The sequence below is a fragment of the Aristolochia californica genome, unplaced genomic scaffold, assembly GCF_029961685.1.
Source record: "Aristolochia californica isolate CCGP_79_NKW_82.1479 unplaced genomic scaffold, dmAriCali1.0.hap1 SCAF_16, whole genome shotgun sequence".
Lineage (NCBI taxonomy): Eukaryota > Viridiplantae > Streptophyta > Magnoliopsida > Piperales > Aristolochiaceae > Aristolochia > Aristolochia californica.
Window position 1 is genome coordinate 16,527,084 of NW_027181837.1, and position 21,110 is coordinate 16,548,193.

General features: G+C 41.4%; 3 protein-coding genes across 5 annotated transcripts in view; all 3 read left to right on the forward strand.

The window, feature by feature from the left end:
- The window catches only part of LOC137952805 (phospholipid-transporting ATPase 2), a 44,103-nt gene extending 32,828 nt beyond the window's left edge, over nt 1-11,275 (forward strand). For 2 of the 3 annotated variants that reach the window (XM_068799876.1, XM_068799877.1), the window contains exons 18-25: nt 3,156-3,287; nt 3,713-3,866; nt 4,662-4,779; nt 6,621-6,794; nt 7,192-7,243; nt 9,123-9,250; nt 10,471-10,621; nt 10,715-11,275. In XM_068799876.1, coding sequence (XP_068655977.1) covers nt 3,156-3,287; nt 3,713-3,866; nt 4,662-4,779; nt 6,621-6,794; nt 7,192-7,243; nt 9,123-9,250; nt 10,471-10,621; nt 10,715-11,053 — 1,248 coding nt within the window. In that variant the 3' untranslated portion in view covers nt 11,054-11,275. Of the gene's footprint in view, nt 1-3,155; nt 3,288-3,712; nt 3,867-4,661; nt 4,780-6,620; nt 6,795-7,191; nt 7,244-9,122; nt 9,251-10,470; nt 10,622-10,686 lie in introns of all 3 variants that reach the window. The other variant, XM_068799878.1, reaches the window with a different exon arrangement.
- Nucleotides 11,276-12,669: 1,394 nt separating this feature from the next.
- On the forward strand, nt 12,670-13,699 carry LOC137952806 (ethylene-responsive transcription factor 4-like). Its single transcript, XM_068799879.1, has one exon. The coding sequence runs from the start codon at nt 12,771-12,773 to the stop codon at nt 13,413-13,415; it is 645 nt and encodes a 214-aa protein (XP_068655980.1). The 5' UTR covers nt 12,670-12,770; the 3' UTR covers nt 13,416-13,699.
- Nucleotides 13,700-16,685: 2,986 nt separating this feature from the next.
- LOC137952665 (ethylene-responsive transcription factor 12-like) lies at nt 16,686-17,144 on the forward strand. Its single transcript, XM_068799730.1, has one exon. It carries the CDS (start codon nt 16,686-16,688, stop codon nt 17,142-17,144), a length of 459 nt encoding a protein of 152 aa, XP_068655831.1.
- The last annotated feature ends 3,966 nt before the right edge of the window (nt 17,145-21,110 follow it).

Here is a 21,110-nt window from a genome sequence, read left to right on the forward strand (position 1 = left end):
GAGTACAAAGATCTTGAGTTTATTAGTTGGGAAAGAGGTTTCCTTAAGTTGGCTAGTCATTTTGGGCTGGGCCTTGGACCCAACTTTACAAGAATGAACTAATTCAAAGATAGAATTATTTTTACGTTGACTGGATGGAAACAATGCCCTATGGTGTTTCCCAAGCTAACAAGCCTCACAATCAAATGACAATTCTGAATAAGATGAAGGAATCAATGTATGAATCTTAGTTGGAAATGGTTGTCCTTAACAAAGTTGCCATGGTATGAAAAAATATTTGCATGAAGTCCAGTAGTCTTATGTGACCCTTCAAGGTAGTACAATCTATCATATTCTTGTCCCTCACAAATCGTCCTCTTCATCCTCAAGTCTTGAAAAATACTAGTGGGTGAAAACTTTACAATACAATTCATTGATTTTGTTAGTTGACTCTCAGATAACATGTTGATCGGAAAATTAGGAACATACAGGACAGATGACAAAAACTAGATGTGGCTTGGGCCACACCCTCCCCCTGAATTGTAGACTTGGAACTGTCTGCCAACACTACTGATTTATGAGGAAATGCTGCTAAGGGCAAAAACTAAGATGACCTAAGTCAATTATCCAACAAGGAGAGAAAGACATATGTAAGGCGGGCATACTTGAAGTTACAAAAGTGGGACTGGCAGTAGGAGGTTCAGAAAGTGAACTACTAGAAGAAGTTGACATTTGTCCTAACTTCTGAACTAACTACTGAATTTGATTTTGAATAGATACAACAGACTCACCATTACCACTATTATTGTCAGGAATATTTGTCACATTAGCATTAGCCCATACAGGCTTCCTAAATTTGTCCTAAAACCTATTAGACTAATGGTTTGTTCTGCCACAATGTATGCATTTTCTATCTCCTTGATCTCTACCACGACCAACTCCATCTCTACCTCAACCATGTCCACTACCTTCAACTCCACAACCCCTAAAACTTTTTGATTTATTTTGTGTGGGAAAAGAATTCATAGCCAATGTGTCAACCGATTTAGGATCCTTATTACTAGAAGTAACAACAACTTCAGCTCTTAAAACTTTGGAGAAAACCTTTTTGTGAAGTAGGCACGTCATCATCTACCAACAATTGTGCTCGGATAACATCATATTCTGATCCTAAACCATGTAAGAACCGAACCACCTGCATCCGATTTTCTTTCTTTAAGTCTCTGCATTAATTGTAAAAGGATGGTAGACACTAATTTCCTAAAGACCAACTTGCTTCTCACCAAAGTAATTAGTAACACTTTTACTCCCATGCATCATAGTATAATATTGAGAATACAATTTGTTAAGGAATAGTCCCACATAGATTAGTGAGTATAAAGATCTTGAGTTTATTAGTTTGGAAAAATGTTTCCTAAGTTAGCTAGTCATTTTGGGATAGGCCCTTGGAACCAACTTAACATAGTATTAGAGCAGGTACTCATATGTGGGCCTGCACCTAAAAACTATTTACTTGGAGAGCCATCTAAACTATCCACTTGTAGAGTGACAAAAGAGGGCCTACACCTAAAACTGCCTACTCCTAAAATTATCCACTTGTAGAGCCACAAAAGAGGGTCTACACGTGAGGGGGAGTGTTAAGGAATAGTCCCACATGGATTAGTGAGTACAAAGATCTTGAGTTTATTAGTCGGGAAAGAGGTTTCCTAAGTTAGCTAGTCATTTTGTGATAGACCTTGGAACCAACTTAACACAATTCATAAATCCCTGGTAGATTACTTTGCTGAGAGTAAAGAAACTCAAGAGTCTTTCACAATCCTTTGGCAGTTTTACAGGTCATCATCTGTGAACCAATCTTGGGCTCCACAATATTGACAAGCCAAGTCATCACTTGATAATTATCTGATTCCCAGTCGTTGTTCATTGGGATTGGAGGACCATCTCTAATATATTTAAGCTTCCTTTTAGCCCCAAGATTCTGAACTGAGTTAGACCAGTAGACGTATTTTGAACTGTTCAATTTTACAGAATTAATCTGAATTTGAAGTAGAATCTTCACTCTCAGATTTTTCTGAATCTGTAGCAGGGATAACAATCTCACCTTAATCTTCCATTATGCAATCTTTCACCAATAGCAGTCACCAACAGCGAGGGAACAAAATTATAATTCTGTGCAGACAATTAAAAAACTTCTGTAGGAGCAGTAGACAATAGAAGATATGCAAGCTGATGCTCAAACACCATTCGACCAACACTCGAATAGGTAATAGGCACTTAAAACAGTCCACAACACTATTAAGATCAATTGCACTTACTAGTACTGAAACACCTCCAAAAACTTCCAGGTCCGCAAAGATAGGAAAACCCACTAATGGGGCAATCACGAACCCATGAATTGGGTACAACGCATACTTAACTGCTCTTGCAGCACGTTAAGCCATGAACCAACAGGTTCTGGTACACAAAAGAGAGAAAAATTTAAAGACAATCAGTAATAATGAATCCTTTCTTGTAGAAGTTGTAGGTACTAGGAATGAAGATAAAGGCTGAAGCTTTAACTCCCTTTAGACATACTGCTCTAATACCATGATAAAACCTGTAGAAAAGAAGTCTTGAAGAAGAAAAAGGAGAAGATAGAGGAAAAAAATGAAGAAGATATAATAGAAATAAACAAAGAGAGAAGAAAAAGAACGGTGTGAGAGTCAAGACCTCGTTAGGAGTCAGAAATTGTCTCCTAATCCTATTTTATTAAGCAGCTTAAGTGAAAATTACATGAATTGACCAAGTTGCCCCTCTAGCATTATTTTACCTAAAAAGTAATTAAACAGCAAACAACTGAAATAAAAGACACCCAATAACATCCTATCACTTCACCAGAACTACATAACTAAGAGAAACCACATGTACACCTATAAAAAAGACACGATACCCCTGAACTCCAACACATAATCATGTAGAGAATCAGTGTGACTGGAGTCACTTTACAAGACCAAAATGTTTTCTTTCTTTCAAGATCGAAGTAAACAGATTTAATCCATTGCAACAGGTTTGTTGTGGAGTGAACTCAAAATGTCTGCCAAAATGCCTTTCACTGTGTGCAACTAATATAGAAGTTAGTTATTTCTTTTTCTTGGTTTATTCTCAATGCATTTCTCATTGCTTTTGTCTCGTAACAGGATGTGGCCTTCGTTGTGGATGGTTGTGCATTAGAAATTGTTCTCAAGCATTATCGGGAGGCTTTTACTGAATTAGCAATATTGTCAAGGACAGCTATCTGTTGTCGAGTGACGCCATCTCAAAAAGCTCAGGTTCTTTTTTCAGTACCTAGAACAAACAGGCTAAGAAAACACCCATCAAGTGGCTAAAAAATTATTGCCTCTATTCATACAGCATTATATTGCATATATATGTGCATAGTCTGTTTTTATCCAGTGAATCAGCTGGAATACAAACTGTAATCCATGCAATTCCTGATAGTTTTTTTATCAAAACTAGATCTGTTTTAAGGTCCCTGGCAGTTGGGTTTTGATATTCTATTATGTCCCTTGGTCCTGATTGGCTATAGAGTTGATCTGTTAGTCCCCTGTATTCACATATGCATCTGAGTCTCTGGTTTATTCAGGTTATGATGAGTTCATGTTATTTATCTTCTGGAGTCTGCTTAACATTATACACATTGTTTGCTTTGTTATTTTTTCAATTTTTTTAAGATCAACGTTTATGTTACATGCAGCTTGTGGAGCTTTTGAAGTCATGTGAGTACAGAACTCTCGCTATCGGTGATGGTGGAAATGATGTAAGAATGATACAGCAAGCTGATATAGGGGTGGGCATAAGTGGGAGAGAAGGTCTGCAGGCAGCCCGAGCAGCTGATTATAGCATTGGAAGTATGATGTTTTAATCTCTATTTATAATAGCATAACCATTCTTAGAAGTTTTCAAACTGATAATATTATATCATCAATCTTTGCGGACCCCAAAAAGTTATAAAAAAAAGTGTTTGGTGCTCAAGCTATTTATATGCATTTTGATTGTACTGGTACTGACACTGCCTGACAGGTTACTAGTTCAGGCCTTTTAGGTTTTCTTTTTGGCATATTTGCAAATTATTTTTTTGCTTTTCTTCAGTGTCCGTAAATGTTTCTACCAGTTCTGATGACTAGATAAGGTGATCATTTCAGTTTCAAAATAAATATTTTTTGAATGGTGTATTTAAAAATAAAAGTTTCTGTTCCATTTTAGTTTGGAAAGTTACCATTGTGATACCTTTTTTTTTGTTAAGGAGGCAAACAGTCGTTCTTGCTTCATTGAACCTTTCAGTCAGAATATTGTAATGTGGACCAGCTTCTATCAGAAAGCTAATTAAATATCCTTTTGTATTTTTTTATATTCTTTATCATCCTTTTGATAAAATTATGTTACCTTGCAAAAAATGTTAACGGTATTTCCTTTTTCTTGATATTTTCTATTATTTGGTTATGTTTGTACTTCTTGGTGTCTCATATTATTCAGGTGAAAAGTTGATTGTGTATTTAATTGAGGACATTTTAGCAAATTTTACTACCTTTTATTGAGTGATTTATTGTAGTGGTTCTTAAATTGTATTCATCTCTCAGAAACTAATCAAAAGGATTATGGAGTACAACTTCCTTTCATTGATTAATGTTTTTTTTTCTCTCCAGAGTTCAGGTTTCTTAAAAGGTTGATACTTGTTCATGGGCGATATTCATACAACCGTACAGCATTTCTGTCTCAGTATTCCTTCTACAAGTCGCTCTTGATATGTTTCATACAGATTTTGTGAGTTCCTAAAGTGTATTTGGTTCTTATTTTCTGCTTTTGCTCTCACTCCTCTTTGCTTTTTTGCTTTTGAACTTGGAGATGGATTGTAAACTTTGAAGCATCGTAAGTCAGAGGCATCTGCATCAACATGTGTTATACAAGTGGCAGACTCCATTTAAAGGGTCAATTGTAGGATGAGATGTTAGGAATCTTATAATCACTCACAGTCTTTACATGTCCTAACATTTTTTTTTGAAATGATGCTGATTTTAATTAAGACAAAAGCTCAAAAGAGCAAATTACAAAGGAGGGAATCCTTCCCATACAATGAGAGATTGTTGGGAAGATCCGAATTTAGCCAATTTATCAGCCAGAGAGTTGGCTGATCTGGGAATGAGATTCCAATTACAATGCAAAGAAGATACAATGTCAGCAATACTATCAGTGATGGGCCAGTGGCGCCAAGGGGGGAGGCTGTCTTTGGAACACCAACTAATAACCGTCTTCGAGTCGCCTTCAATGATTAACTTGCCATGGAGACGATCTCTGAAGATTTGGAGGCCAAACAGCAGAGCACTAACTTCAGCAGTATTAGAATCGGCAATGCCCACCGGACCCGCATAAGAAAGAATAAGGTCTCCATTGTGACCTCTGAATATACCACCTGCTCCTGCTGGATTTATTTGGGATGCAACTGAATGTTTGGGTTCTTTGTTATTTGAGTTCCTCCCTATTTGGGTTGCAATCAAGTATGCAACCCACTTGATTGGTGTTTCTTTCAATGACCAAATCAGTGTGCAAACCAAATAAATCTGCAACCTATGGTCCATACTCTATGCACTGTTTCTGCCTTGGGGCCTTGGAGCCTTGCGCCTTACACGTTGCATCCATCTTTGTGCCTCTGGTTGTACCATGCCTTCACCATCCTTTTTTCTTCAAAACACAATTTTCCTTTTTTGCGTCTTCTTCTCTTTCCCTAAATGCCTCAAGTCTTCTGTATTCTGACTTGTGCAACTGCAGAAATGGTCAAAAACATCTGCTATGATTCCAATTGTTAGGGCGCTACGTAGTTTTTGACTAATGGAGGTTGTCAGATTACTGGTGGAGTTTTCACCAATTTGCTTAGTGGTCAAAGACCAGAACGTTTTTTATCCCAAATTTCAATACTGACATTTTTCTTCAATTTTATAATAGCAAACTCATTTTTCTTTCCAACCTTTGATATGTGGTTCAAATCACATGATTTTGATGATGAGAAATAGTAGCCTAATCATGTGATCAAGCCCTTGACCCATGAGTTATAACATCAAGGAATTGATGAATATGCAACAAAACCCAAAGAGGACTCATATTGACTTTTATAATCTCCTGTCCAAGTCCTGATCTTTCTCTCTCTCTCTGACCAGGCCCTGGTCTCATGATTTATAACGGATGTGGACTGCTAAATCAATTCCCATAAACACAGAGATATTGAATGAATCAGTTAAAGTCATAAGACTAGGGCCTGGTTGTGTGGTACAGACAAATAAGCCTCCTAGTACTTTTACAGAACTTTTGTATGAGTAATCTGCTTTTGCATGGTCTGCAACAAATTCATGTGATCTCTCTCTATATCTCTCTCATGATCAATTGCAGAACAAATTTAGGGGTAATGTTTCCTGTTTGTAAATACATTGATTGGGCTCAAACTTTTATCACCCATGGATGGCTCTAATTGTGCAAGTTAAATGTGTAACTATATAAAAGTAATTATTCACTCATAGCATATTTCTATACAAGTACTCACTATCCAATCTTCTACTTCTCTCCGTTTTAGTGTACTGCAATATGACAACATCCTGACATTAGAACTCTTTCAGTTTCTCTTTCATTTCAGGTGTCTCTGGAACTAGCTTATTTAACTCTGTCAGCCTCATGGCTTACAATGTTTTCTACACCAGCATCCCTGTTTTAGTGAGCGTTCTTGACAAGGACCTCAGTGAAAGAACTGTGATGCAACATCCTCAAATACTATTCTACTGTCAGGCTGGAAGGTGAGAAGTAAAATTTGTTCTATGATTTGGCTGTCCTTCTTAAGAGATTTTTGGAAGTTACAAGCAATTGAAAGAGTGTCAATACTGTACCCTTTCATTGACCATCATTTTCTTTGGTCAACGGGAGGGGGGCAGAGGGCATGCCTCTTGCTTAGCCACTGTACTGTGGCCCATGGTTTGGGTTAATAATGTTCTTAAAGTGCAGAACTAGTTTCAACCTGAGTTTAATTACTTGAAAAAATATGCTATGCTATGAGTACATATGATGGGATGCAGGATCTGCCATTGCATGTTAAGTTCATTGTACAATAAGTTGATTTGGGAGCCATGATAGCAGGATATTCTGACAATTAGGTCCTCAGTCTGAACTAAAAGATTTTGTGACTCTTGTAACCAGGCTTTTGAATCCAAGCACATTTGCTGGATGGTTTGGCAGGTCCTTATTCCATGTAAGTGCAAATACTATTATTAGTGGATTTTTTGTTTAAGATGTATATGTATACTTTCTTTCTTTTGCCTGCTATTAGATTATTTTCTAGTACAAGTTCTCTATGTGAGATAACTATTGGGTATGGCATTTGCATTTATTAATTAGTAATACCATCTTTTTCATCATTATAACCTTACCCCAACTAAGTTGGGAGGGCCATATCACTTTCCTCCATCCTGTGCTAGTAATTAGTAATAGTACTCCTTTGGTGTGTGATCATTCTTCAAGCTTTGTAACCCACTTTTTTCTTTGTTTTTTAACCTTGTCTACTTCTTGTCATTCCAACCATTGACAAAAGTCGTCCGAAATACCAAGACCATGTAAGGAACTTTAATGGTTGCTCTTCTACTGATTTTACTCCTACCTTTTCCTGATTTTGATCATTTTAATTATGAATATTCTTAGATCCATCTCAAAATTCTCTCCTCTGCCTTCATTGAAAGATGTTATTTGTTCACTTTGCAACACATCTGGTCCATAATGAGTGGCTGGTTATCATTCTTCTTAAATTTATGCTTTTCCCATCCGGCATACACTATCACCTAGCACCTCGATACCTTTGTTCACTTTAAATAGTGAAGTTATATTGTTTACTCTGCCATGCCAATAAAAAGTTTAATTTTATGCTAATGTGAAAAAACAGTCTACATTGATGAGGTGATCACTAAATGTTTCTACATACTGGGCAAAATACTGAATTGTCTATGCTAGTGAATCTTAAGAGTCAATAGGTATTGTTCCTAGGGATGGCACTGAGCCAAGCCCTCAGTGGCTCAGTTCTCTCCCAAGCGTGAGTCCTGAGCCTAGCTTGTTAGCTAGAATGAGTGGGAACCTTGCCATGCTCTGCTTGATGGCTCAGGAGCTGACTCAAAATTATGTGGTTTTTATGAATTAACATTTTGCATAAGAGGCAAAACTAAGAAGTTGAGCCAATTCATGATTTTTACTGGGCTGAGTCTTGGGTTTTGCCAAGCCAAGCTAAACTCAAGACTATAGAATTATGTTTGGCCGAGCTCGAGTGATCCCGAGAACTTGGCTCAGCTCTTTGTCACCTCTAATTATACCTGTTAAGTCTACGGTTAGCTATTGGTGTGTGATGGATATATGTAAGTATGTTTTGAAATTCAAGGACATGTAAAAAAAAGTGAAGATATGTCTTACGGTTGGAATTTATTTGAATTTGAATCATATGAGATGAAAAAGACGGATGTATACTGTTTTCTATACCCTATTATAACTTTCTTGCTTACAAGTTCTTATTAATAAGAAGTCATAAGCAGTATGCTTCTATTTCCCCATGCATTGTCCTATTTCTCCTCTAGAATTGAACTTTAGCATTGTTTCCTTTAGGGGAGGAATCGTTTCATAAGTTTAAAATATCATTTGGTCAAATGAGAGGAGATGTGTTTGCCTAAAAATCTTGGAGGTGCTGGCATTAGATCCATCAGTTTAATGAATAAGGCTTTGTTGACAAAATGGTTTTGGCATAATGGTACTGAAAGAAATTCTTTGGTAAGGCTACTTGTTGCTGCCAAATATCATCATCCAAATGACTCCTGGCTCATACCAGATGCTATAGCATCTATAGTGTCTAGTCTTTGGAAGTCAATTGTTTGTCTAAAATTTCAATTTATTCAAGGTTTACTTTTGAAATTTGGACTAAATGTTAAGACAAACAAGATTAAGATGGAGATTGTTTGTAGAAGATTTGTAAAATTTCAATTTAGTCCATAGCTCTGAATTTCAAGGTTTACATTTGAAATTTCATTTTGAAATTTGGACTAAATTTTAGGCTAGCAAAGGTTACATTTGGACTGAATGGCTGACTTGACTTGCAGGCACTAGTGGTATTCTTAATCAGTGTACATGCCTACGCTGGTGAGAAAAGTGAAATCGAAGAGCTCTCTATGGTTGCTCTCTCTGGATGTGTTTGGTTGCAAGCTTTTGTTGTCATCTTGGAAACCAAGTAAGAGAATATTAATTCCCTCTCTCATGAATAGTGCTATCAAGGCAACCATATGGAGCTCTCTTTTTGCCTTCTTTATGCATGTTTTAAACTTCCAATTCCCTATTTCACAGCCCTCACACTCCCACCCCCAATCTCTCTGTGCTGTAGAGGGACCGCAACAAGCCCCTGTAACTTGCTGGTTCATCAATAAAAAAATGATGTGACTGGAAGTTTGGTTAGATAGTCTATTTATTCATAATGAATCTACATGGGGTTATGATGTGGTCGTAGATTAAATTGAGGGGTTAAAATAGAGCCTTCTTGATATGATATACTCATTTGATCTCTTATGTGCTAATGAATGGTCCAGATTTAACCTAATTAAATGTCAGACCCTGAAAAAAGGCATCACCTGTAGAAAAACGAGAGTTATCTGGACTTGTTTATATACAACCAGAAACACAAACATGCGTCACATCTATCAACCACATAGATGTTATTAAAAACTGAAGTTTCCTACCTAAGGCCGTTTGGTCTAGTGGTATTCTCTTTACATTAGGTGCGTCAGGTCGCGAGTTCGAATTGCACCACGCCCCTCTCAAAAAAAAAAAAAAAGTGAAGTTTCCTAGAAAGTACTTGTATGGAAATTTCTCTTGATGATTCCACATCTAATTTGCACATTCGGAGACATTCATCAGTTATTGTTGGTAACATGAGTGATAGTTTTCACATCTCTGTTCTTGATGATTCATCTAGTCCATGGACAAAGAGAAATAATGTCTTGAGTGGATGTTTAAATTATACCATCTAGGTGTGTTTATTGTATGCTCATCAACTAGAAAACTAGTACAGGATGATTTTCCTAAGGGTACTTAAGAGTTTGATAACCCTCGTAATAACTATCTTTATTTTCAAATGACACTTGGCTGTATCCGATACGATTGTCCAAATATATCATGCAAGTAATTTTCAAATCTCCCTAAATTTTGGAAACCTCTTGTTCTCTGTATGTATCTGAATTTTTTCTATGTATTTGTTGTTGAGAGAGAAATAATGAAAGGTGACCAATCCATTGATCTGTAAGTCAAGGTTTCTTGTCATACCTTCTGATGACGATAATTCAGGGATAAATCTTGCTGGCAAAAGTTGCCTACATTATCCATTGAACACTTAATATATTACAAAATCAATTCTACTTCTGTATCCCATTCTGCTGAATAACACTTGGTTTTGAGCAGTTCATTCACGATATTGCAACATCTTGCGATTTGGGGAAACTTGGCGGCTTTCTACATCATCAACTATATAGTGAGTGCCATCCCTTCTACTGGAATGTACACCATAATGTTCCGTCTCTGTCAGCAACCGTCTTATTGGATAACCATGTTTGTAAGTTTCTTCTTCTCTTCTCTTCTTTCCTACCTTGTCTTCAAGTTTTCTCTTACCGTCAACAGGTGTATTGACGGTATCCATCAATTTCAGCTCATAGTAGTCGTGGGGATGGGGCCTGTTGTGGCACTCAAGTACTTCCGATTCACCTATAGATCAAGCGCCATCAATAAGCTTCAGCAGGCAGAGCGTATGCGCGGTCCAATCTTATCTCTAACTAATGTGGAAACCCAGGTGAGATCAACAGAAAGAGATGTTGCTCTATTGTCTCTCCCACAACCGAAAACTAGAAATTCTGTCTACGAACCCTTATTGTCCGAGTCCCCTTCGGCAACAAGAAGATCATTGGGACAGGCTGGGTCTTTTGATTTCTTTCAGGCAACACCACCTAGACTTTCATCACCTTATTCAAGAAATTGTAAGGACAACTGATTTCATTGGAAGCTACTGTGGCCATTTTCTGATTGTGCCACTCATAATTTGTCATGCGGGTAATGCATGGTTGCATCCACAATTCCTCCAGAAACTAGAAATTGATAATTTTTATTGGTCAAATAGCCAAGAAAGCAAATTTTTACAACAGTAATGTACAAATACACGGTTTATAGAACCTGAAATACACAGTGGAAGTTATATAATTGTCTGTTACGATCATGACAGATTTTTTTTGCAATATCACTTGAAAAAAAGAAGACTTGATCCAAAGCTTCTATATGCGTTTTTTGCAATAATAATGAAGACTTGATTTCATGCCTAGACAGCCTCATCCAAGCTTCTATATATGCTTTTTCGTTTTTCTTATTTATTTTTCAATGTTGTTAGATGATTATCATGCATGATCTTGGCAGAACATGGGTACTAATGCATGAACCGATAAGAACACCAGTGCGAAAAGAGTCATCCTGACAATATATACCCTGGAATTTGTATCTTACTGTATCTTAATTTGATCAACCTCATTCATGAATCTGTCCGACATCATTCTTACCTAACAACTCCAAGCAAAAGAACTTACAAAAATTAGGAACTATTTATGGCACATGACTTTCCTGATTGAAACGTTGATTAACAACTCTCACTTGAGTTATGGTTATTTTTGTTCCTTCTATGGGTTTTCCAATCCAAAATCATCTCCTTGTTATTAACCAAGTTTGATCTTAACATGTCTCTTCCAAACCTTTAAACTATGGAAAACTGCAAGTTTAAAATCGCTGCCACTCCTTGCCACACAACACCCTCCCTCTACTAATTCAACCCGCATTAACTAAAACCACATAATTAATTATTAAAATAGAATATTTCCAAAGGTTTAGGGTTTTTATTAAAAAGCCGACCGCAGCTCTTTCGGCGAAAGAAGGCCCGATAATCCCGTGACGTTATTACCCTCGAGCGGGGGGAATGGTCCCCGCTGCCGTGTCGTGGTAACCGCCGCCCCAGGATCCATCCCTCCCACGCGCAAACCCGTCTTTTTCAGCTCTTTCCGTCACGCGTACACGCGTCCCACTCTCATTCGTTCTCTCCACTAACTGTCCCTCCTCGAGAGCGGTTCAAGGGCGCTCGTTGCCGCTAACACTACACGTCTACGAGGAGAGAGGGTGAGACCCCCCCCCCCTCCCAGCAAAGACGGCCACGGACTTGAAGAAAGCGCGATCCAACTCCCGCGGCGCAAAATCGTCGCATCCCGACAAGTGCGAGCGAGCGCGAAACGCGAAAAACGCTAAACGCCGTCAGCGCGCGGGGAAAGAATTTTCTTTTCTTGCTATAATTATTTTTTAAAATATTATGGAATGGTGGCTCCCGCATCCTGCTTCTACACGAGGGTGTGGGTCCATAGATCGACGGCAGTTAGAGAACGCCGTCCAGTTTGCCGCTTGCCGCGTGCCACGTAAACCGAACAACAATAATAATATTTGCCACCACGCTTGGGGCGGGGGCGGGGGCGGCGGCCCAGGACAGTCAAACCGCTCGTTGACTGCGCCGAATATTTTCGTTTCTCTCAATAGTTTTTAGCTCTCCTCCTTTCTTCCTATAAATCACCCTTCACCCCTTGCCCTCCTCTCGGCTCACATCCTTCTTCTCTCACGCACTTTTGCCCCTTCCAAGATAACCAGAAAATTCTCCTCTTACTCCTTCATCCCCTGCAAGGAAAATGGCGCCCAGAGCGGAAAAATGCAGCGTCGGTGTCGGCAAAGAGAAAGGAAACGTGAAGGAGGTTCATTTTAGGGGCGTCAGGAAGCGGCCATGGGGGCGGTACGCGGCGGAGATTAGAGATCCCGGCAAGAAGAGCAGAGTCTGGTTGGGCACTTTCGACACGGCCGAGGAGGCCGCCAGGGCTTACGACGCTGCCGCTCGCGAGTTCCGAGGTTCTAAAGCCAAGACTAATTTCCCCTTCCCGGATAACCACACCAACCTCCACCTCAGCCACAACACCAGCAATAACAATAATAACCTTAACAACCAGTCCCCTAGCCAGAGCAGCACCGTTGAGTCGTCCTCTCGGGAAGGAGGCCAGCCGATCTCCACTCCCTCGCCTCTGGATCTCGACCTTCGCGCCGGACCCGGAAGGTTCCCCTTCCGCACCGCCATCTCTCCGCCGCATCATCCTTTGTTCTACTTCGACGCGTTTGTCAGATCGGAAAACCAAAGGATGAAATCCGAATGCCACGCCGCGCCTGTTGCCTCCGGCGTCCAGAGCGACTCCGACTCGTCGTCTGTGGTGGACTACAATCGCCCGCCTCTGACAAGAATGCTCGATTTGGATCTCAACCTTCCTCCTCCACCGGAAGTAGCTTAACCACCCCAGATTTTGAGATCGGAGGATTCCACTTACTTTTTCATCCTTTTTTTTTTTTTGAATTTTCGCATAATTTTGTCTTCACACTACGTTCCTGTATTTTTGTCGTTAGAGCGCGCCTGTGCTATCAGCTGCTCTTGACGATTCTGTAAATATGGCGTTTAACTCCTTTTTTTTCCCTCCGGGATAATCAAAGCTTCCGAACGCTTTACTGTTGTAACCTCTCAATATCTTCTTATCCACTCTAATGAGAAAACACGAAAAGAAAAAAATTCTTACTCAAACTATTTGTCTCCTTCTCTGTTCTCCAAATCTTCTCCTCTCATCCCTGCCAAGAAGCTGTTTCTGCTGTACGTTGGCCGCCGTCGGCACCGGCATTCTGATCGTGAAGCTTAAACCATAATATTTTATTTTTTCCGAAAATTCAGTCTCTCTTTCGGATAAAAAAAAACACCCATCAATGAGGTATCACGAGACGAAGGGCAACGACGGCGGAACCGGTTGCGCGCGACCGAATCACGAGGGCTGTTTAACGAATTTTACGTGTTGACGACGGCCAGATCGCCATCCAAGATCGAAGATGCGACACGTGCTGATGAGTGGGTCCCGCAGCGAAACACCCATGGAAGTGGAGGCGCGGCGGCCGCTTTACGTGGCCCGCCTTCCCCCCCCGCCTTCGGCATCGGAATCTACACGGAAAAGATTTCCTTCTCTCTCTCCTTTATTTTATATTCTTTTCTCCCTCGGTTGTTTTAAAGCGCAAAGAGAGACCCGGCGAACGCTAGACGAAGCCGGCGCGACCACGTGTTTTTTTTTTTTTCCCAACCTCCACTGCCACGCGTCCCCTCGTGGCCCCGCCATTATTATGAGCCACCCTTGTGGGTGTAAAGTAAGGACACCTCCTTGGAGAATCCGACAGTGGCGATTAAGTGGACGCAGTCTAAGAAAGCGTGTTTCGTACTTCACTATGTCTTCTTTTCAAGGATTTGGATGTGTGAGCGCTGGGCCCACATCTGATGGCTGTTGGTTGCCCTAGGATAAGCCCGGCCCCACTTTCTCCAATCGTTGTTATCCGCTATCGGACCACCTCCATGGATGCATCCATGAAATGGTATGTTGATGATGTGTCCACACATGCATGGCACGTTGAGGGATTGACACGCGGCGAAAAGGGTACGGCGAGGCAGCAGCAGCGCGGATGACGTAAGCGGTAGGGAGGTCAGACATTTAAGCCGGCTGTCGGCGCGATGTGGGGCGTGGGACCCACGGAGGAAGCCTTTCGTGCCACGTTTCCCGCGAGACCTTCTTTAAAAGCAACCAAAAGCAGGAAGATAGGGAGAACGAGGGGACTGGGGGCCCACCTCGGCCTTTAATGCCGGAATTTTGTTGGCGGCCAAGTGACCCGTCGGCAGTCTCGAGGCCCATTACATAAATAAACCCGACATTAACCCCTAAATTAAACAAAAAGCCCGCTTCAAGTTTTGGAGCGGCACGGCGTGGGGGGGGGGGGGGGGGGGGGGAGGGGAATGCGATGCGGCATGGACGGCCCCGATTCCTTGATTCGGAAAAGCAAAAACAAAAGCCGCGCATCCAACGGATATTCCCTCTCGCACGACTCGACGAACGAACCACGTGTGCCGAAGGAACCAAAAGGGATTGTCACGTCGTCACACTGACACTACACGACACCCTGCGCTCAGTGGCACTTTGACTGTACGGCGGCCTTTGCATGAAATGTAACAACGCAGCTACTGTCTGCCGTCCACGTGTCAATTAGAGATCCGACGGATGAGATGAATTTAGATTAGAAAATTCGAATGGATATTAAGGAATAAAAAGTTTAAAAGCTAAAGCTGCATTAGGGAAAATCGGCGAAGCGGTCTGGGGAGAATCATGGGTTTCTATGGGCGCGGTGGACACGAGGCAATGACGTGGCGAGGGGTGACATTAATTAACGCATAAGAACCATATTTATGAGGCGTAAAGCCGGAGATTATGCGGTGATTACTGTAGGAGACCTTCATGAGAGAGAGAGAGAGAGAGAAGAGATCTCCATTGAAAAGCCGCGTAGTGTCACCATTGACGAAAGGGTCAGCACTAGTTTCCAAAACAAGGAAGGAAACCGATCAAAAATCTGATTTCGCGTATCTTAATCCTCAAATAGCCTCTTCCACAAAATTTACCGAATCTGATTTCCATGATCAATATGATCGGGAAAACGACACCGGTTCTCTCTCTTCTTCGACGTCGCCAGTGCCACCAACTCCGCCGAGTTGACCTCTCTTTCCTTTCATTAAAGAAACCATCCCCTTCGTTCGCCATCTAAAAGGCGATTGTGGAATGGCCGCCTTTCCTCACCAGTCACCACCCTTTTTCCCACACGGCTCTACCTGCTTCCGGACAAGTGCTGAACTGGAAAGTTCGCTTTGAAATCGGAATTCAAAACCGAGTCGCGCGGGACTGAGATTTCCATGAGAGGAGTCAAGGTGTTCTTTACTCGGACTCACCTAACGCTGTTGAATGGCAACGGATCGGAAATGAGGATTCATGAGTGGCGATTTACGGCGAGAATCCGCGTCGTCCTCGACCGTCCATTGATTGCTCAATCATCCCGGCGGGGGAGTAGGTTCTTTCCGGATTATATATATATTATAATTGAAATTTTAGTGGAGTGGAGGGCGGGCCGGTGCGTACTGTAGCACGCGGAGGATGATATAATACGCGGGGGGACAGCAGTACAGGGTGGCCTTTTCTGGGTATTATTAATTATGGAGGATCTTCGTCAACGCGAGATCAGCGTACGGTACAGGGGTGTGCGTTCGCCACGTGTAGAGTGGGAGAGGGTAAAAGGCCACCGTCCACCCCCGTTCCCCCCGCCTTCCGTACCCCGCTCTTTTTCATCTCTTTTTCCGTTTAGGGCTGACGTGGGACGCGTCACGTGACTCCTCTGTGACACGTCAAATCAGGTGGCGGCTCTGCGCTTGTGGCGAGGCAGCAGGCCCTGGGTGGGTCCACTCTCCCCTACTAAGGGATGCTGCGGAGCTCGTCACTCGTCACTTCGTCAGGGAAAAAAAATTCCCATTTTTAAACACGCGAGCGGCGATTCGTGTAGGGGCCCCCCTCCCTCGCCGTCGACGCAAGGAGGGAATCATGGCTTCTTTCAGTCGTTTGTTGAGTGGTGATTGGTGAGGTTCCCTTCTTCGCTCTCGTCTCGTGCTTCGTTCTTGATTTTTTTTTTTTTTTCTGGGCGTCTGTAAGCTGTATTGGATAATGGCGTCGTCACGGGAAGCGCACTACAGGGGCGTGAGGAAGAGGCCCTGGGGCCGGTACGCGGCGGAGATACGGGATCCGTGGAAGAAGACGCGGGTTTGGCTGGGCACGTTTGACACCCCGGAAGAGGCCGCCATGGCTTACGACGGTGCCGCCCGGACGCTCAGAGGAACTAAAGCTAAGACCAACTTCCCCGTCTCGCCGCCTTCTGCTCCCTCCCCCGATCTCAACGTACCCTCCGACCGTTGGGGTCAGAGACTCATCTTCACCGAGTTCCTTCAGACTCGCGTCGTTGGACACCACGCCGCTTCATCGGCCACCACCGCACAGGCCGGTGACGTCTCTGTCCCCGTTCCTGCTCCGACGATAGGTGGTCCCTTTCTGGGCATTGTCGGAAAGGGTCTCGCTATTGACTTGAACGAGCCACCGCCTACAACCGGCACGTCACTTTTCCTCTGATGATCGAGTGTGGATGAGGTCAATCGTTACAGCTTCTGTTTCTTAGTTGCTTCTGCGTTAATCATGATCTAATTCTATTTTATTTTATTCAGCTTCTCTTTCCTCTTTATCTTTCATTTTGTTTTACGGTAACGTTCTCAACTGCGTCTTCTACAGCAGTTAACGGGCTTGAAGAGCTTATGTAATTCCTCTGCGGCCTGTAAATACTCTTTTTTCTTAGATCTTCCGAGCATTTTCAATCACAACAAACAAAGAGCTTTGATGTTTCATTCTCTCCCGCTTTCATCACAGTCTAAATACTCGAAAATCGCTACCAAATGATTATCTCATCTCGAACTTCAATCCCTTATTCCGGCCTCAAATTGGCTCTAATTAATTACCGCGCGCCGCGTGACTCGAAACACCTTTGTATCGGACAAATCGGATCTTGCACGATTAAAGAGCGAGAATCCGGACCATATCGTGTGGAAAATCTAGTCTCTCCCGTGGTTTGGATAAGGGAGCTTTTGGTCCGCGTCAGTCGATATGGGTGACGTTTCGGGATTTTGGTTTCCGATTCCCGTGTCTCCGTCGTCAATATCAGCCCCTCCATCCCGACACGCGGGCGCCGAGAACGCGAAAATAGAAAATAAATATCGTCTCACGTGTTAGATCGTAACGTAAAAATCGTGATCATACGTAGGGTGACCGTACGGCAGCCGCGATCCGGAAAAGCGAAGAGAAAATCTCTGCACGGGACTCGACGAAAGATAAGGCAAGAGAAAAAGAAAAAAGCGGCAGTCGTCTTGTCTGAGTTCGGATCCAAATCTGCAGCCTGCCGCTGAAACGGTAACGGCGCAGCCAACAGAAATGGAGCGCCGTTACCGTTTACTACGCCGTTACCGTTTTCAGGGTAACTGTAAAAGAAAAGGAGAGGCACGCCAATGTGGTCAGAGCGGACCGGTTCAGTTTCCGATCCTGGACCAGGTGGGCTGCCTCTAGAAACTCCGACAGCGACGTGGATTTGACGTCCTGCCCGTGTGGTCCCTCACGCCGCGCTCCCTTTTTCCTGCCCTCGTGTATTATTAATCTCAGAGAAGTGGGGTCACTAACACGTGTCAGTCGCAGGAGCGTAGAGATTATGTCGGCAGCGAGGGCATCATTTCTGCGTCTTTTGTCCGCACGCGCGGCGGCGATCCGACGGATTCTAGACGGTCGTCCCAACGGGGAGCAGCATGGAGCGTACGGGTAATACGGGATAGAGTATTTAACCGGGTAATTTCAACGGCGCTGCGCCGTTAAGGGCTTAATGGGTAATCATATCGTCATGGATTGATGCCGGATGGGGCATGTTTGCTAGCCATCATAGATGGACAGGCGGTGGAGATCATTTATGGCCGGTTAGTTAAAAAAGTTCAAGTAGGTTAGTTCCGGCCGGCGTTGGGTGCGAAGGTTCCGGCCTGTCGTGGGCCGTCTCTGTCGGCTTTCGGGCGTAGTTAATGCGATTACGTTATTCTTTTGAAAAGATTGGGCACGTGATAAGAGGACTGGTTTCTGCCGTCCTCGTTGCGACTGATGCGTATTGGATACGTAGGATTCCTGTCGGCGAATTCGGTTTTCCGGTGACTTTCCCTTGTATTTGTGTAACTTTGAACAAGCCATGGTGTGGGCACAAGAAGCTTCATCCAATTCTTTTTTACACTTTGAGCTGTTTCTATATTTTTAGAATTATCATCAGATATTATTGTAAATCGGAGCAGTGATTTATTAAAATAAAAAGGGGTAGATATGTGGGTCACATAGGTTAGATAAACTTTGAGCTGGTTCGATATTTTTCTTGGTTACTCATTCATTGCATATTTTAGATGTATCATTTGGTATCAAAGTCAAAGATTCTTAGCCTCTAGACTAATCGTGGCGTGAAAGTTTTGCACCGAAGAATTGCTTTGAGAGCCCTTTTTCATTTTTTCTCCGTTGCATATCCCTAGAGCAAGAGTAAGAGTTGCGAGAAAGTAGCTCAAGCAATGATTGAATCATTTAAGTTTTTTTTTTAACTTGAGTCAAGTCGTAGTACCCCCAACCAGAGAGTATTGCAAAATATTTTTGGGTGATTTTGTGATTGTAGGGATATAGCAACGAAGGTCGATCCCATAGTTTGTGTGTTTGATAGTGTGGTGGGTCTACAAACAATTGTACACCAAGTGTTTGTTTATTGACCAAGAAGAGTTGTAACTATAATTGGGACCATGACAGGTTCAAATCAATCCAATGTTTGTTACATGGCAACAAACAATATATAGTTTGTTAATGCATTGCAATGGAATCGATGAGGAGGTCATAAATTTGAATTCCACAATGGGAACTTTGGAAGCAAAAATTCAAGTTACTAATGCTAAGATGGATAAAGCTTTTCAATTGATTTATGAGACACTAAACGATAAACTTATAACAATGTAGACACTATTTGAATAAACCTTAACTCAAAGAAGTACGAAAGGGCATGGACAATCTTACAAGGAACAATGCATGCCAAAAGATGATCTTAACAATGGACACTAATTGGTAGTAAGTGAACATGTCATATATCTGGATAGTCTCAAATATGTGAAGTACATGTCATATATTTGGGTGGTCTCAAATAAGTGAAGTACAATGAGCCATTGACTTAAATAATAAAAGTGGAGCAATGTTTTTTGCCTATCATGACACTAAAAAAACGGAAGAGTTAGTGTGGTACGTGCTTTTTGGAAGGAGTCGCTTTAGTTTTATAGTTTCTAGGCAAACTATGGAGATTAATATTAAAAATAATTTATTAAGTAATTTTGAGCACACTGTGGCTTCAAAGAATATGAGAAAGTTGACGGTACTTTACTCATATGAGTATTTCAGGGTGACACAAAAACTACCACAACATGTGAAACAAAATACCATTTTCTTATACATCTTCGTCTACTTTTTCCCCTCAAGTTGGGGATAAAAAGGACATATAGACCCAGCTTGGACAAAACACAATATGGAAAAAGAAAATCACTTCTATTCATATGAACAAGCTCCATACACTAGCCAAAATGGTCATAGTCTAAGACGTACTCTGCTCAATTTTAAAGGCAGAAAAATTGCCCAACTTTAAGGCTTAACAAAGAGATTGCTCACTTTTAAGGACAACTTAAACATAAATCATCTCTGGGGTGAAGAACAAAAGACTTGACTCACAGTTAGATCTTGGACACACTCCTATACTTTTTAGGTAGTGAATCTAGGCATTGCTCTGAAGTGATAAGATGATAAACCGAAGAATACTAGAGGAAAAAATTTAATTGAAAAGAGGCGACTATGCAACACTGATACTCCCAAAGTGATCTTTTTTTTTTTTTTTTTTTGAAAACTACGGGAGACTATAATAGTAAAACTTAATAAACTTAACCAAGTATAACTTTTTTAGGGTGACCACAATTTTTTAGTGTTAACTATGTGGAAGATACAAAACCAAGTAACAAAAACGCAAAACTTGAAAACAACATTAAAGCAAAATATGGCGTACCGTGAATCCAATATTGCATACCTTATAAACTAATAGAATCAAATCAAACTAACTTATATGGGAAGAGAATTCTAATAAAACCCAATCACGTTAGAAGGCATGAAATTTTCTTTACTCATATTTGTTCTATTTATGAACACTATATGCGATTTTTTGTTTTTGTGCCACCCTGAAATACTCATATGAGTAAAGTGGTTAGACAAGAAGTAGGAAAGCTGTTAATACTATGATTATGTGCCTTCTTGCCCTTGTATACGCCTAGACAATGAAAATATTTTATTCTATTCTTTCATTGTTACCTAACATCACATCTTTGGAGTGAAAATAAGAGAAGAGATTGTAAATATTAAAAGAAAATTTGACACATCATGCAGGTAAAAGATTTACTTAGAGAAGCATTATTTACTAAGGCAGTTCCTCTTAAGTTTTATTAGAGTTTTTAATTT